Below are 15,531 nucleotides of genomic sequence, written 5' to 3'. Positions count from 1 at the left end.
GTCAAATTTAAGGACTTCATTAACCATTAACTACATATGTTCGAAGCAACAAAGCCGCATTAATAACGCTGTTTCTTACATTCAATGTAAAAATAATCATCTTAAAGAAACATTGAATCGACGGAAATAGATAAAAATTATTTTACACAAATGCACCGGTGTAAATTTTCAACCTGTAAATGTCGGGTCAAATAAAAAATATTTTATTTTTTCTTAAAAATTCGACGAAATCTAGCAGAAAATTGTCGTAAAGTAAAAAATAATCATAAAAGGACGATAAAAATTTTAGATTTTGGTTAACCTTACCCTCATTATTCCTTCACATTAAAAACTAAAAACTTCGAGAGAGTTGAAGGAGTAGGTATTGTGGTTAAAATGAGATTTCTCAAAATGATTCTTGGCGTAACTTACTGAAACGAAAAAAGGTTCTCTACATACATACAGATAGGTACCATAATGAGATGACCTATTTTCAAAAAATGAAGAAGCTATAAGCAATCCTTGAAAAATAAGTTGGAATACTTGATAAAAAAATAAAAAGATAAAAAAACATTTTTCAAATGATTAAATAAGATTTCTGGCTCCAGTTTTTTGAAACTAGCAAAAAATGTTTCTTCGAAGAAGTGGTCGACCTTGAGAATTGAAGGACTTGCACCCCCTGCCGATCCTCCTGGACAACTTTTTTCTTAAAGGGGGAGTTCTAAGAAACATTTCTAGCCCTTGTCCTCAAAAAAAAAGTGGCCCTACTTACAAAATGGCGGTCATTCTGATTTACAAACATAGATCGAAAGAGCAGGCAAAAATTCATCACCTGTCAAAATTTCAAGTGCTAAAGTGCCTTTTTCGATTTTCGGTGAATTTTCAAAAATCAAATTTTGGCCAAAAATGTAAAAAAAATCAAAATTTTACCGAATTAACCTAGAAAGCTGAAATTTGGGATATATCCTATTTTCGACCTGCCAAATCGATTGGAAACTGTTTCAACCCGTTTTGAGCAGTTCTGGAGCCTCCAGCGAATTTCCGAAACTCACAAAATTTCATCAAATATGGAGTTGGAAAGCCGAAATTAATTCTGCAAACTGATTTCAATATGCTTTGAAGTCGACTGCAGGTAAATTTCAAGTCGTTTTAGAGACTCCAGCGATTTTTTGAAAATTACTGGAGCCTCCAGTCAATTTTTTAAATTAGAAATTTCCCCAAAATTTCATCAAAATGGAGATGGAAAGCTGAAATGAACTATACACTCCAATTTTAACACCCTCTGAAGACGACTTCAGGTGGGTTCAAGTAATTTTGGAGCCTCCAGTGACTTTTTGAAAGGTTTCATGGCGTTTTCAGGAGAATAGAAATTTTCAAGAAGTTGCTGGAAGCTTCAAAACCACTTGAAACCACCATGCAGCCGACTTCATAATTGTATTGAAATTAGTTTTCAGAGTAAATTTGGGCTTGCTATCCCCATTTGATAAAATAAGTTTCAAAAATGTACTGGAGGCTCCAGTAATTTTCAAAAAATCGCTGGAGGCTCCAAAACGACTTGAAATTAGTTTGCAGAATAAATTTCGGCTTTCCAACTCCATTTGATGAGATTTTGTGGGAATTTTGAGTTTCAAAAATCTACTGGAGGCTCCAGTAATTTTCAAAAAATCACTGGAGGCTCCAAAACGACTTGAAATTCACCTGCAGTCGACTTCATAGCTTATTGAAATCAGTTTGCAGAATTAATTTCGGCTTTCCAACTCCATTTGATGAAATTTTGTGGGAATTTCAAGTCTAAAAAATCTGCTGGAGGCTCCAGAACTACTCAAAACGGGTTGAAATAGTTTCCAATCGATTTGGCAGGTCGAAAATGGGGTACATCCCAAATTTCAGCTTTGTAGGTTAATTCGGTAAAATTTTGATTTTTTCTTACATTTTTGGCCAAAATTTGATTTTTGAAAATTCACCAAAAATCGAAAAAGGCACTTTAGCTCTTTAAATTCTGACAGATGATGAATTTTTGCATGCTCATTCGATCTACTTTGTACGGTTTAAAAAATTTCGTGCAAGTTCTATGTTGGAACGCAAAATCTGCGATTTCGGCTGACCTGTCCATCAAAATGGCCGCCACTTTGTAAGTAGAGCCGCTTTTTTTTAGGACAAGGGCTAGAAATATTCCTTGGGACTTCTCCTTTAAGAAAAAAGTTGTCCCGGATGATCGGCAGGGGGGTGCAAGTGATCCTTATGCAGGCCCCCCGCAAAAGTTGAGTATCACTATATTTTCAAATACGTGCATAGCTTTTTCAATTTCTTGTACTGAAAACTTTATTTCTGATTATTTTCAAAATTCTGCCCCATCAATTTTCACAATGAGCTTGTTACAACAAACAGAATTAGAAGTATCAGTTTCTTCTTCATTTTATTTTTATTTAAACTTCCTCCTACAAACGAGAGCTAAAATAATAAAAATAAAATAATCATGTACAAGCATGAGGTTACATTCAGATTTTGCCAAAGATAAAGAATGAAAGGAGGGGGGAAGAAGAGAATAGTTCAATTCATATTGAAAAATCTCAAATTTTCTATTTACAAATATTCAAAGTCAAAACTCTACTTCTAACCGAAAACTGAGGAATAGAATGAGAAGGAGGCGGGGGTCGTTAAAATTCGCGAAGTAAATAAAACATACAAACTCGTTTTAAAATTCTTCACTAAAAACAACAACAACAGCCATTCAAATAAAAATACTATCACATGAATAAAATGGCATGACTAAAATATTTTATACGTTGAAAAGTGTGATGTGTGATGTCCAAATCCAAACCCAAAACCGCATCAGACATCGTGGTTACGTAACAATTGGAACACAATAGGTAGAAAATTCTTACACCAAACCAGCATCCACAGCCATTCCATAAAATACTGAACTCTTAGAATCGAGTAAAACTTTCGGAGAGTCGTACTCGACTAAATATCCTTTATCTAGAACTATGATTCTGCAAAGTACCAAAAAAAAAAAGTTATTCATCGTATCAGTCTCAAAAACTAACAGTTAATTTGCAGTGTTATTCAATCAGCCCTTACTTATCGTAATCCATAATGGTATTCAATCGATGAGCTATCGTTAAAACAGTACAGTCCGCAAATTCGCTACGAATTGTGCTCTGAATTAAATCATCGGTTTCTAAATCGATAGCTGCAGTGGCTTCATCCAAAATCAATACTTTTGTTTTACGCAGAAGAGCTCTAGCCAAACAGATCAGCTGCCTTTGACCAACGCTGTAATTTATTTCCGATTAAGAAAATACATATATTTCCAAATTAATTGTAAACACTCCTTTGACAATTTACCTGAAATTTTCACCCCCTTCGGTAACTTCGAACTGGAGTCCAACATCTGAACTGGAAATATGTGATTTGAGATGAGCTAATTCTAAAGCGTGCCAAATTTTTTCATCGGAATATTCTTCTCCAGGATCTAAATTCATCCTTAACGATCCGCAAAATAGAACTGGGTCCTGGAATAAAAAATAGATATGGTTCGTTAGCCATGATTTTATCGCACAAGTTCGTGTTTTTTCTTTTCAATTTAAAAACCACGTGAGAAATAAATCAAAAGAAAAAAATGATAAGCGTGGTGGCATTCTAATGACTAATGAGCACTTATGCATAAAATTTTCTATTACTGCTCGTAACTTCAGTACCTGAGGTATTATGGTTAATTTCGAACGAAGGGTATACAATCCTAATGCAGCAATATCCACACCATCGATCAGAATTTTTCCACCGGCAGATTCGATTATTCTGAATAAACTCAAAGTTAAAGATGACTTTCCAGCACCAGTTCGACCAACAATACCCACCTAGTAAAAAAATAATTAGGTAATTAAAAAAATATACTCGGTTACTTCATTTAGGTAGGTTTACGAAAACATTCTACGAGATATTACTTTTTCGCCACCGTTTATAAAGAATGAGATCCCTTTCAGAACCAGATCCAGACCATTTCGATACCGAACTTGAAAATCTTGAAATGCTATATCACCTTTGGATGGCCAATTTTGAGGCACCGGTTCGTTAAGTATTTTCCAAGCGGCTTCTTGGGGAGTTTCGCTGTATTCTTTGACCCTTTCAACAGAAACGATGTTAGTTTCTGCTTCCGAAGTAACGAGGACGAACCAGTTCAAAATCTGGGTGATCTGTGTGAAATGCGAACGTGAGTATTTCAAATCCAAATTTTAAAGGTCAATTTATCGGGTCATCGGGGGGGGGGGGGAGAAAGGCAGCAGCACATTTTCAATGCTTTCCTCTCGACTTGGAAAAACAGAAAATAATTTTTATGTGACACTTAAATCCTGAAATGAACATTTGCAGCTATTCTGAAGACTCCAGTGAGTTCAATTTTCTTCAGAAATTTCAAAATGCTCTGTAAGGGTCAAAAATAAATTTGAGCTTATTGAGCATCTTTCGAGTTTCGACCGTTTTAAGCAGTTGAATCAAAATTTTAGAAATGCCAATTCCGCATGTTTCCGTACCTATCAGCTAAATTACCTTTTCTTTCAAAAAAAAAAAAAAAAAATTCAATCAGACAGAAAAATGGATTTTAGAAAGAAAATGTTTCTATGGTTTCGGCTGCAACGAATAAGAAGTTCAATTGAGGGAGTTTGCTCAAGAAACCACCAATGTAAAAAATTTACAAAAAAAAAATTATTACTGTTTTCAGAAGAAAACGTGATGAGAAAATCAATAATGAAAGTATTTTTTTTTCGTTGACCAAATTTGATGAACAATCTGCAGTCCCAAAATCAAATTTTTACCATCAAATTTGATTGGTGTTTGTTAACTTTGGCTTTCCACTACGATTTGATGCTTTTGACATTGATGGTTTTTCAAACGGACCTCTCGATTCTGCTCCTTCAAACACCAATTCCAAAGCTCAATCCAACTTAGTGTAAGATGGATTGCCACATTATTAAAAAAAAAAGGCACGGTTGGGTTTGATGGATGTTGTATTTTTGAATGTTTTATGATTTCTTAGTCTTTGATCAAAAAATTTATCTGTTCGTTAAAATACCTTCCTCGAGAGGACCGAGCCACACCTTACAATACTGAATTTTTTCTTCAATGATAAATAAGAGTTATCTACTAACAATTCAATCGAATTATCCAACCAACTTTTTCACTATTCTTACTCACTTGCAAAGCGTAACTGACAGATAAACCGACCATTCCAGCACTTAAATTATCTCTTTCTAAAACAGCGAACAAAGCAGCAAAAAAAATAATGACGTTTCCAATTGTTTCAGTGCGCACCGCAAGCCACCTAAAAGAGTTCAAAATAGCAGAAATTCGTCAAATTTAATCCAATAGAATAAGTTTAATAATTTCAATTTGTAATTTACCTATTGGAAACAAGATTCAGATAATAACTTCTCAAATTAGAGTCCACTTTCGCTTCTGATTGTTTGATGAATTTTTCCGACAGACCGTAAGCTCGAACTGATTGTGCACCTGAAAAAATGTCGAGGTAATTTTCATCATTTTTCAAAAATTAAGCGTTATTAGTATTTTAAATGAATTCGAATTATACCAGAAACGGTTTCAACAAAATGTGAATAAATCGGAGACCGTGATATCGATTCCAGTCGTTTAAGTTGTCTTGAGGTGGTAACATAAAATCGCTAGATACATAAAAAAAACACATGTATCAGAAAATCTGGCCACACAAATAAATTTTTAAATTAATTATTAAAGTACGGCTTACTTGAACAATGTAATAAACAACGCTAATGGGAAAAACGAAGAAAGCGAAAGTTGGAGTAGTGTAACTAATGATTAAAAGAGTGAAAATCACCTATTAAAAAAAAATCGACATTAATTTTCTGCAAAGTTTCACAAGTTAATTTGAAAAATCATCAATACATACATCTCCTAACGAGTAAATAAAATTATTAATTTGATTCGGAAGCTTGTTATCCAGAACGTCGATATCTTTCGAAAATCTGGATAGAATACGTCCAGCAGGCGTCACATCCATGAACGAAAGTGGCAAACGGAAAACATTCTTCAACATGAGGTTATGTAAAAGTCTAGCACTTTTCCAGCAAGCCAGACGAATAATAATATAGGCTATAAATTCTACGGTACCTGTACGTAATTTTATCATTAGTATACTAGAATGTTTCAAGACAGAATTTACTCTACACTGATCATCTCCATTTCGTACCTTGACTTATTCCTAATATAGCATAAACTGAAAGATATAGATCTCTTTTATCAGAAACCTGAGTACCGTTGGGATTAGTAGCGTTCAAATCGCTGGACCATTCAGACAGCCATACATTCGAAGCTAAGGACAATGTATGGATCCAGAAGTTCAGGAATATGATAACAAACGACAAGAAAAATCCCACTGACCGCAGATAATACACGTAGACTTGCCATTTAACCTGAAATTTGCATACATCTTCAAAATATTGAACAAATTAAAGCAATCGATATTAAAGTTCTTCATTTTACTAACATTTCCCGTTTCGGCACGTTCCACTTCGATTAATTTATCTCCAATAACGTCATCTTTATCTTTTCTGAGCGAATTCTCAGTTTCATGAGTGGTTGATTTTTGTCTATAAATAAAAAATAGTCATCTAAACACTCATGAATATAACGTTTGATAGGTACCTAATCGTAGATATTTACCTATTAAGTGGTCCACCTGATTCGCTTTCACTATTTTTTGATTTTTGTCTCACGAGTCGTTCATTGGCAACTTTTTCTTCTCCCAAAATAGCTTTCAACTTATTTAACTCTGTAAAATTGAGAAAAAAAAGTTATCCAGTAATCTCGAAATCATTTTTTTCAATTTTCTTTGAAGGAACTTACCTTCTTCGTCAGGTTCATCAACTTCTCTTAAATACGATTCCAAAAATTCGGAGAAATCTCCTTTGTTATCGAGTAGTTCTTCGAATGTTCCTGATTCGGAAACAGAACCATCTTTTATAACAACGATGAAATCAACTTGAGATAAATAAGTTACGCTGTGAGTTACTAAGACACGAGTCTGTAAACAAAATGAGCAAAAGTTGCGTCATTGTAAATGAAAATAAATCGACCAAGAAGTACACAATGTATTCTAACACGAGACCTTATCTTTCAGTAATCCACTAGGACCAATCACGCGGTCGAATATATGTTTACCAACGTGCGAGTCTACAGCACTCAACGGATCATCTAGAAAATACACTTCGGCTCCAAAATACACTGCTCTGGCCAAACTAATTCTTTGTTTTTGACCACCGCTCAAATTTATTCCCTGAATAAGAAAATGAAAATCAGTTTCGAAAATATCTAAAAACAAATTTATCTAATGACCGGGGGGCCCGCATAAGGATCACCTGCACCCCCCTGCCGATCCTCCGGGGCAACTTTTTTCTTAAAAGGGGAGTCCTAAAGAACATTTCTGGCCCTTGTCCTCAAAAGAAGTGACCCTACTTACAAAATGGCGGCCATTTTGATTGACAGGTCAGCCGAAATCGCAGATTTTGCGTTCCAAAATAGGACTTGCACGAAATTTTTTGAACCGTACAAACGTAGATTGAAAGATCAGGCAAAAATTTATCACCTGTCAAAATTTCAAGTACCAGAGTGCCTTTTTCCATTTTTGGTGAATTTTTGAAAATCAAATTTAGGCCAAAAATGAGGGGAAAAAACCAAAATTTTACCAAATTGACCAAGAAAGCTGAAATTTGGGATATACCCTATTTTCGATATGCCAAATCGATTGGAAACTGTTTCAACCCGTTTTTAGCAGTTCTGAAGCCTACAGCAGATTTTTGAAACTCGAAATTTCCACAAATTTCATCAAACGGGGATAGAAAGCCGAAATTTACTTCGCAAACTAATTTCAATACGCTACGAAGTCAACTGTAGGCGGATTTCAAGTCGTTTTGGAGCCTCCAGTGACTGTTTAAAAATTACTGGAGCCTCCAGTAGATTTTTTAAACTTGAAACTTCTCCAAAATTTCATAAAACGGAGATGGAAAGCCGTAGAAATGTTCCGTAGGACTCCCCCTTTAAGAAAAAAATTGCCCCGGAGGATCGGCAGGGGGTGCAGGTGATCCTTATGCGGGGCCCCCGACTATAAAAATAACACGACAATAACCTTTTCACCAATTTCTGTTAAATCACCTCCGGGCAATATTTCAAGATCTGGTTTTAAAGCACAAGCTTCTAATATCCGGTCATAAAAAACTTGATTAATATTTTCTCCTAGAGTGATATTATCTCTTAAGGTAGCATTCTGAATCCATGCTTGTTGAGGTACATACGCTACGGTACCCTAAGGGGGCAAAATTCAATTTCAAAAATTAAAAATAACTATTTACCTACACATGGACTTTTGAATAAGACGGAAAGGTTCTTCTTACTCGTGTATTCACAATGCCGGATAATTTGTACATTTCGCCCGAAAATGCAGAGATCAATGAGCTTTTTCCAGCACCAACCGGTCCAACGACTGCTACTAAAGCTCCAGAATCGACTTTTAAATTTATATTATGCAAAATAGGCGACCCGTTCTGCCCTTCCCATGCAAACGATGCGTTTTCAATGACCAATGCTTCAGCTGAAAAATGACAGAAAACAATTACATACTCGTATAATTTTCCAGTAATTAAATTTATAAATTGGGCATTTTGAAAATCACCTCGATTCTCATGAGTAACATCGCCGAAACTCAAATCTTCTGAATTTAAAAATTTATTTATTCTTTTCAGCGAAGTGCCACCCTAAAAATTATACATTTTCATTTAAATTACCAAAATGAATTGAAAATTGATAAACAAACCATCTCGTTGTAACTATAATTACCTGTACTGAAAACGTAACCATCATTGGAAATATCAACAAGGGTAATCTTAAAACATTGAATAGCGATAACGATACGAAAGCTACTTTTGCATCAAATATGTGTTTCTCGTCCGATAATACAAACACAGCGAAAGTAACTAATGAAATCTGCAAAAAAAAAAACAACAACAACAACAACAATAAAAATTCGTACTTTTTGTCAACTTTTGAAAGATTTTTGTCAACTTCATTAATTATGAAAATTGAGTAAAATTACCAAAAACGTAGTGAAAGCCCAAATAAATGACATAAAACCTTCCCAATATGCTTGTTGCAAAGATATTCGTGTTTCTTCATTTCGAACAGATAACACGTGCTTTTCAAAACTGGATTCCCAAGCGTACAATTTCAACACCTAAAATAAAGACCAAATAATACGTTGAAAAACACACAAAAAGACTTTTTTTAGAGAGAGAGAAAGAAAAAACAGAAAAATATTAACTTTAAATCCGGACAATATTTCATTCATTAATTTAACTCGATTGTCTTTATTTTTCATTTGCGCCAACTGCAAAGTTTTCAATCTGTCGGCGATAAACCAATTGATTAGAATCGAAACCATAATGACACCAAAACCAGCAAATATACTGGCACCTGAAAAAAAAATGTTTTTGAAAAAAAATAACCACAATTCAATCTGAATTAAATTGAATTTTTTTTTTTTTTTTTTGGGGGGGTGTTTATAATTACAAGATTATTACACCCGTAAGGGGGGGGGCTAGATTTGGTTTGTGAGGCCGATGTTTTCTACTAGGGAGATGAATTTTTGTATTTCTGAGGGTTCGTCAGGGATAGTAGGTGGGTTTTCTTTTATCTGTAGTGTAAGTCTGTTTTGTTTTAGTTGGGGACAGTTGAAAAGTATGTGTTGGATGGATATGGGTTCGTTTCTGCAAAATTGGCATGAGGGTTTTGGTTTTTTTTGGTATAAGTGGTTATGAGTAATTTTTGTGTGGCCTATTCTTAGTCTAGTAATCAGAATTTCTTCTTTTCTGTTCAGGTGGCCTAGATTTTTCCAGGGGAGAGTTGTTTTTTTATGTTGGAAGAGTTTGTTTGAAGTTTGTTGAGACCAAAAGTTCTGCCAGTTAGTAAATGTGTTGTGAGTGATTAGAGATTTAATGTCATCAGGAGAGAGAGTGGTAAGAGGGGAGGGGGTAGCGGCTGTTTTTGCTAATCTATCAACAGTTTCGTTTCCAGTGATACCTATGTGGCTGGGAACATACATGAAGCTAATTGAGTAATCATAATATTGGAGGTTAAAAAGGGACTTATGTATGTCTTGGACTATGGGATGGTCAGAAAAAATGTTTTGAATGGATAGCAGTGAACTTAGTGAGTCGCTTTGGATTAAGAATTTTTTATTTTCTGATTTAATGGAAATTATATATATTAGGCAATGTTTTATGGCAGTGAGTTCAGCAGTAAAAATTGAGGCACAGTTGTGAATTTTGAAACTGAGAACTTTGTCATTAATTGAGTAAACATAACCAGTATGAATATTAGAAATTTTTGAACCATCTGTGAAGCATAAGTTATATTCAGTATAGTTTGATAACAGTTCTAAGTAATGACTCTAAATTAGTTACCAAGAATTTGCCATAAGAAATATAACGCCAGCACAATTTGAACAGGAGTTGAAAACAACAAATACGTGTACGCCATCAGGTCAACAAATCGTTCAGCATCTACTGACATCAAGTTCACTGTTTCTCCCATTGTGAAATCTTTTCGAGCACCATTCGATATACGTAATGCCTGAAACACGATAATTATAGATGTCGTAAATTGGCCTATTTGACATCGACAATTCTGGATCATGAACATACTTTTTTATAAATAATTGAAATTAAACTCGTTCGTATTTGAAGTCCGACCATGTACATTCTATGCAGATATTGCGCTGTCAGTAGAGATTGAAGAAAAGCAACGAAAAATAATGCTGTAGCGTACACGTATCCTTTCCACATCTGTTCGTTGCCATCAATAAAATCGATCAATAAACTGTTGAAATACAAAATCAGATTAACTTTTTTGAAAAAATTCGAGCCACCTTATATCAACTTAATTTTACCTCTTACCTTAAAATTTGAGGACTGACAAAAGGCAACATATCTAGAAACACTTTCAACGTTGTCCCAACTATGAAAGTAGTACCGAAAGTTCGATATAGGGCTGGTAAAATTGATACTTGGGTCGTGCTTCCATCGTTTTCGACACCATCTACGGCGTTTTTTATTAATTCAGCATTTTCAGATGTACTCACGCTTTCTCCTCCATTTCTTAATAATGCGCCGTTTTCAGAAACACCTTTGATTCTCACGTTGGAAGTTCTGAAAAACATTTCAACCAACAAAAATGACCGAATTGATTAATTAATAACACAAAAAAATAAGAACGATCTCTTTCAAGTTATTTAGTTGGCCTTAAATCTCATACGTGAACTATGCCCCCCCCCTTCCGGTTGTAACAAGGGAACCCATTGAGGTGTCCGCCTCCGATTTGAACGGGACCGCGATTTTTTGAAAGAGCATGGTCTAAACCCCACAAAACCAAATTTTCAGCTGCCCAACTTCATATTTCGATATTTGTCGAACGTTTGAAAATTCAAAATTGACTGTCTTTGGTGATTTATACTTTTTTCAAAAAAGTACGTACATGATCAGTAAACATTATCAAAATAAATCCTAAAAATGATATTAATTTCCCAAATCCGAATTTTGCCATTTCCAGCCATTCTGGAGCCTCCAGCGCGATTTTTCAATTTCTCCAGAATTTTTAATTTGCTTCAGAAGACGTTAATATGAAGTTGGGCAGCTGAAAATCGGTTTGTGTGTTATACTCGACCTGTTTAACGAATTTATCCACATTTCAGCCGATTCTGGAGCGGACACCTCAAGAGTGGTTTTTTGACCAGCTTTTTTCATAATAAAAATATCCAAAAATTAAAAGGAGGTCCCAGAAAGGCCGAAAATGGCGAAATTCGCTTTCGTAGGGTTAATTAATGACAAAATACATCGATTTGCGCAAATTTCAAAAATTTTCTCACAAACGAGAAATTTTTGATTTTTGGATATTTTTATTTTGAAAAAAAGCTGGACAAAAACCACTCTTGAGGTGTCCCCTCCAGAATTGACTAAAATGTGGATAGATTCGTTAAACAGGTCGAGCATAACACACAACTCGATTTTTATCTGCCCAAGTTCATATGTACGCCTTCTGGAGCAAATTAAAAATTCTGGAGAAATTGAAAAATCGCGCTGGAGCCTCCAGAATGGTTGGAAATGGCGAAATTCGCCCTCGTGGGGTTAGTTCGCAACAAAATACTGCGATTCACGCAAATTTCAAAAATTTCCTCACAAACGAGAAATTTTTGATTTTTTGATATTTTTATTTTGAAAAAAGCTGGACAAAAACCACTCTTGAGGTGTCCCTCCAGAATTGGCTAAAATGTGGATAGATTCGTTAAACAGGTCGAGCATAACACACAACTCGATTTTTAGCTGCCCAAGTTCATAATTATGTACGCCTTCTGGAGCAAATTAAAAATTCTGGAGAAATTGAAAAATCGCGCTGGAGGCTCCAAAATGGCTGGAAATGGAGAAATTCGGATTTGGGGAATTAATATCAGTTTTAGGATTTATTTTGATCATTTTTACTGATTACGTACTTTTTTGAAAAAAGTATAAATCACCAAAAACTGTCAATTTTGAATTTTCAAACGTTCGCCAAATATCGAGATAATGAAGTTGGGCAGCTAAAAATTTGGTTTTGGGGGTTTTAGACCATGCTCTTTCAAAAAATTGCGGTCCCGTTCAAATCGGAGGCGGACACCTCAAGAGGTTCCCTCGTTCCCTTGTAAATTGTGGAAAAATCTGCACTCAGGCAGAGCAAAATTCCGATGAAAACACAATTTTTAAATTTTTTTTATCATTATCAAAATCATTGGTACGTCCATATTTCTTATTATTTCAAAAAAATTGTAATTCCCCAAAATATATCAGAAAATGCCAAAACTTCTCGAATTTCAATTTGTCTTATTTTGAGATTATAATGACCCATGAGCGATTTCCAGTAGAAATATAAAAATTACTTTTTAGCTCGTTCCACAATTTCGTTCCAATGCTTTTCGAATTTTCGTACGACACTGGCCGACGATAAGGTGTAATTAATACTCCACAAATCTTCATTTTCCAATGGTTTTTTGTACCCTTTCCAAGTCAAAGGATCAAACCAAGCGAATAGCAACTGAGACAAAACTGAAGATCCATTTTCCGGACACGCATTCTGTACAAAAAATATGTACAAAATTGTTACGAAAATCATTTTTCAATGCATCGAACATGAAAATCTCACTAACTTCATCAAGAGGATGCCTTAAAATTCGTGGACGTGAATCGGCAAAGCAGTTCAATACGAAAATCATCACCAAAGCTGGGTAATAAAGCATATAAGTACCGAATTCTATCGAATCCCGAGCGTTGTCCTACAAAAAAAAATTCATATTTAAATTCATAATCCGCTTATTATCCGCTATTCTGAACATCTTTCGGTAAAAAATATAGTCAATGCCACACACCGTCCCACATCTTAACCGGAATTCTGTTCGATATTGAGGAGTCCCGCATATCAGCAGCAGCAGTGAGAACACGAATAGCACAGCTGACGATCTTATACCACATTTTATATTAGCGTAGGTTACTCCAAAAAACAACACCTAAAAAAATATGTATAATTTATCATCAATAACAATATATTACTCATAATAATTATTCATATGATAAATAAATTACTCACACAAGTAGTAAACCTAATCAAAGGCGAGTAAAAATTCACCGGCAGATATGAATAATCATTGAACACGTAATTCGCGATATCGGTAAGTGCAAGGGTTGCCAAAATGGATATTACAATCTGCAAAAAAAGAATTCAAGGATGAAATTTAATCAACAATGAACAAATTACGTACACAAAAATATAATATACACAATTACACAAGTACTTTAGAGCCATCTGTTTGCTCCAGTACAGATTATTATATAGGTAATATTACATTATTTTTAATCATTTATATAGGTACTCCATAAAACCACATGCTCTTGCACCTCGAGGTTAATACATTGATAACCCTCGTACCTCGTAAAATCGCCTATTAATTAATGAAGTCGTTGATAAAATAGTACTTATCCATAATGGAACCATAATATACTTCACGTACTATAGGCCTAAGTACATTTAATTCTCAATGAAATGATCAATTATAACAAATTATTACCAATTTCGATACATTGTAGAAATTCCAAGGAATATCGAACGCCGACGAACGACGAAGAAAGTATATTTCCAAAGGTAGAAATATCCAAAGAAATACACATGGAATCCAGACTAGAACAGTTTTCTCAAAGCATATCGTGAAATCAGGATCATCTGTATCCCAGATGGTCTTCTCGTCCTAAAACAATTCAAACACATGTTGGGCGTTTCAGTATCACTTTTTCAACACCAAATTAATTACAGAAGAATACCAAATACAACTAGCAATTATTTATCGTCTTTTACCGGTGAAATATGTAGATTTTCACCAAAGTTCAACGACGAATTTATTCAAAAGTTGTGACCTGGTTTTCAAAAATATCTATTGAAATGAATTATTCGTCCACTCACCCAAAAAGGAGAACCACAAAATTCATCCATGGCACCGGTGAAATAATTAACATTTCAAGTTACTCGTAATTATCAGCAGATATGATTTACACTGTACTTATGCTAGATAAACTTATACCTAGGTACTAACAAACGTAATCTTCTGACTGCGGTGATGTTCTGTCTCCCAGATAAGAGATTGCTTCCAATTGCGACATTACCTACATAATAATTAATTTAAATTACATAAAATCTAAAACGATTAGAATAACACTTACTAATTTCAGGACATTATACACATTGAAAGGTATATCGAATGATTTTGACCGGCGAAGTAGGTATACTTCAAAAGGAAGACATATCCATATAGAAAAGCACATGGAACCCACACGAGAACCGTTTTCTCAAAACATAACGACAAATCGGGATCATTCGTGTCCCAAACAGTTTCCGAATCCTAAAAAAAATCATCGTAAGGCTTCATGCTTGGTAAATTCACTAAAATATCTCGAATCAGATTTTCCATTCTATGCATAATCACACGTTTTTCTGATACCTATAATAAGGTAGGCCTAACTAAATAAACAAAACAAAAAAAGATCCGCTTACCCAAAAACAAGAACCACAAAATTCATCCATCATCGCCTCGGCGAAACACTGAACATGTGAGTAAAGTGAAATAATAAAACTTGAAAAAACAAAACACATTGTGATAGCCCCACTAGGGTCTAAATGACAGCCTAAAGATAACAGTTCTTCACGAAGTGTCATATCTCCTACATTACTTCCAAATTGTCAAATTTAAGGACTTCATTAACCATTAACAACTAGGTATGTTCGAAGCAACAAAGCCGCATTAATAACGCTGTTTCTTACATTCAATGTAAAAATTACAATCTTGAGGAGAAATTGGATCGACGGAAGTAGATAAAAATGAATTTACACAAATGCACCGGTGTACATTTTCAACCTGTAAATGTCGGGTCAAATAAAAAATTTATCTTTTTTCAA

General features: G+C 34.6%; 1 protein-coding gene and 1 long non-coding RNA gene across 2 annotated transcripts; one reads left to right on the top strand and one right to left on the bottom strand.

Annotated features, from left to right (window-relative positions):
- Positions 1–2,376: 2,376 nt before the first annotated feature.
- On the bottom strand, positions 2,377–15,261 carry LOC135835214 (multidrug resistance-associated protein 1-like). The gene is made up of 31 exons (XM_065349381.1): positions 15,130–15,261; positions 14,542–14,977; positions 14,153–14,329; positions 13,675–13,791; positions 13,457–13,594; positions 13,238–13,363; positions 12,971–13,164; positions 10,959–11,210; positions 10,707–10,881; positions 10,467–10,635; positions 9,326–9,477; positions 9,101–9,238; positions 8,845–8,991; positions 8,681–8,762; positions 8,403–8,599; positions 8,138–8,314; positions 7,121–7,288; positions 6,859–7,036; positions 6,676–6,784; positions 6,500–6,602; positions 6,203–6,425; positions 5,903–6,123; positions 5,741–5,830; positions 5,567–5,657; positions 5,379–5,487; positions 5,173–5,299; positions 3,927–4,175; positions 3,681–3,839; positions 3,328–3,494; positions 3,061–3,255; positions 2,377–2,972 (listed from the first exon to the last, which is right to left on the bottom strand). Exons 2-31 carry the CDS (start codon positions 14,569–14,571, stop codon positions 2,861–2,863), a joined length of 4,572 nt encoding a protein of 1,523 aa, XP_065205453.1. The 5' UTR covers positions 14,572–14,977; positions 15,130–15,261; the 3' UTR covers positions 2,377–2,860.
- On the top strand, positions 3,719–5,420 carry LOC135835225 (uncharacterized). Its single transcript, XR_010556839.1, has 3 exons — positions 3,719–3,858; positions 3,966–4,192; positions 5,283–5,420. It is a non-coding gene; the product is annotated as an uncharacterized LOC135835225 (long non-coding RNA).
- Positions 15,262–15,531: the final 270 nt, after the last annotated feature.

Source organism: Planococcus citri, chromosome 2, assembly GCF_950023065.1.
Source record: "Planococcus citri chromosome 2, ihPlaCitr1.1, whole genome shotgun sequence".
NCBI classification, from domain to species: domain Eukaryota; kingdom Metazoa; phylum Arthropoda; class Insecta; order Hemiptera; family Pseudococcidae; genus Planococcus; species Planococcus citri.
This window is presented reverse-complemented; position numbering and strand designations above follow the sequence as displayed.

Coding starts and splice junctions, on each gene's coding strand:
- LOC135835214 (XM_065349381.1), bottom strand. CDS start 14,571: ATGGATGAATTTTGTGGTTCTCCTTTTTGG. Junction 6,603..6,675: donor TCAGGTGGACCACTTAATAG/GTAAATATCTAC, acceptor TTTTATTTATAG/ACAAAAATCAACCACTCATG. Junction 5,488..5,566: donor TTTTGTTGAAACCGTTTCTG/GTATAATTCGAA, acceptor ACATTTTTTCAG/GTGCACAATCAGTTCGAGCT.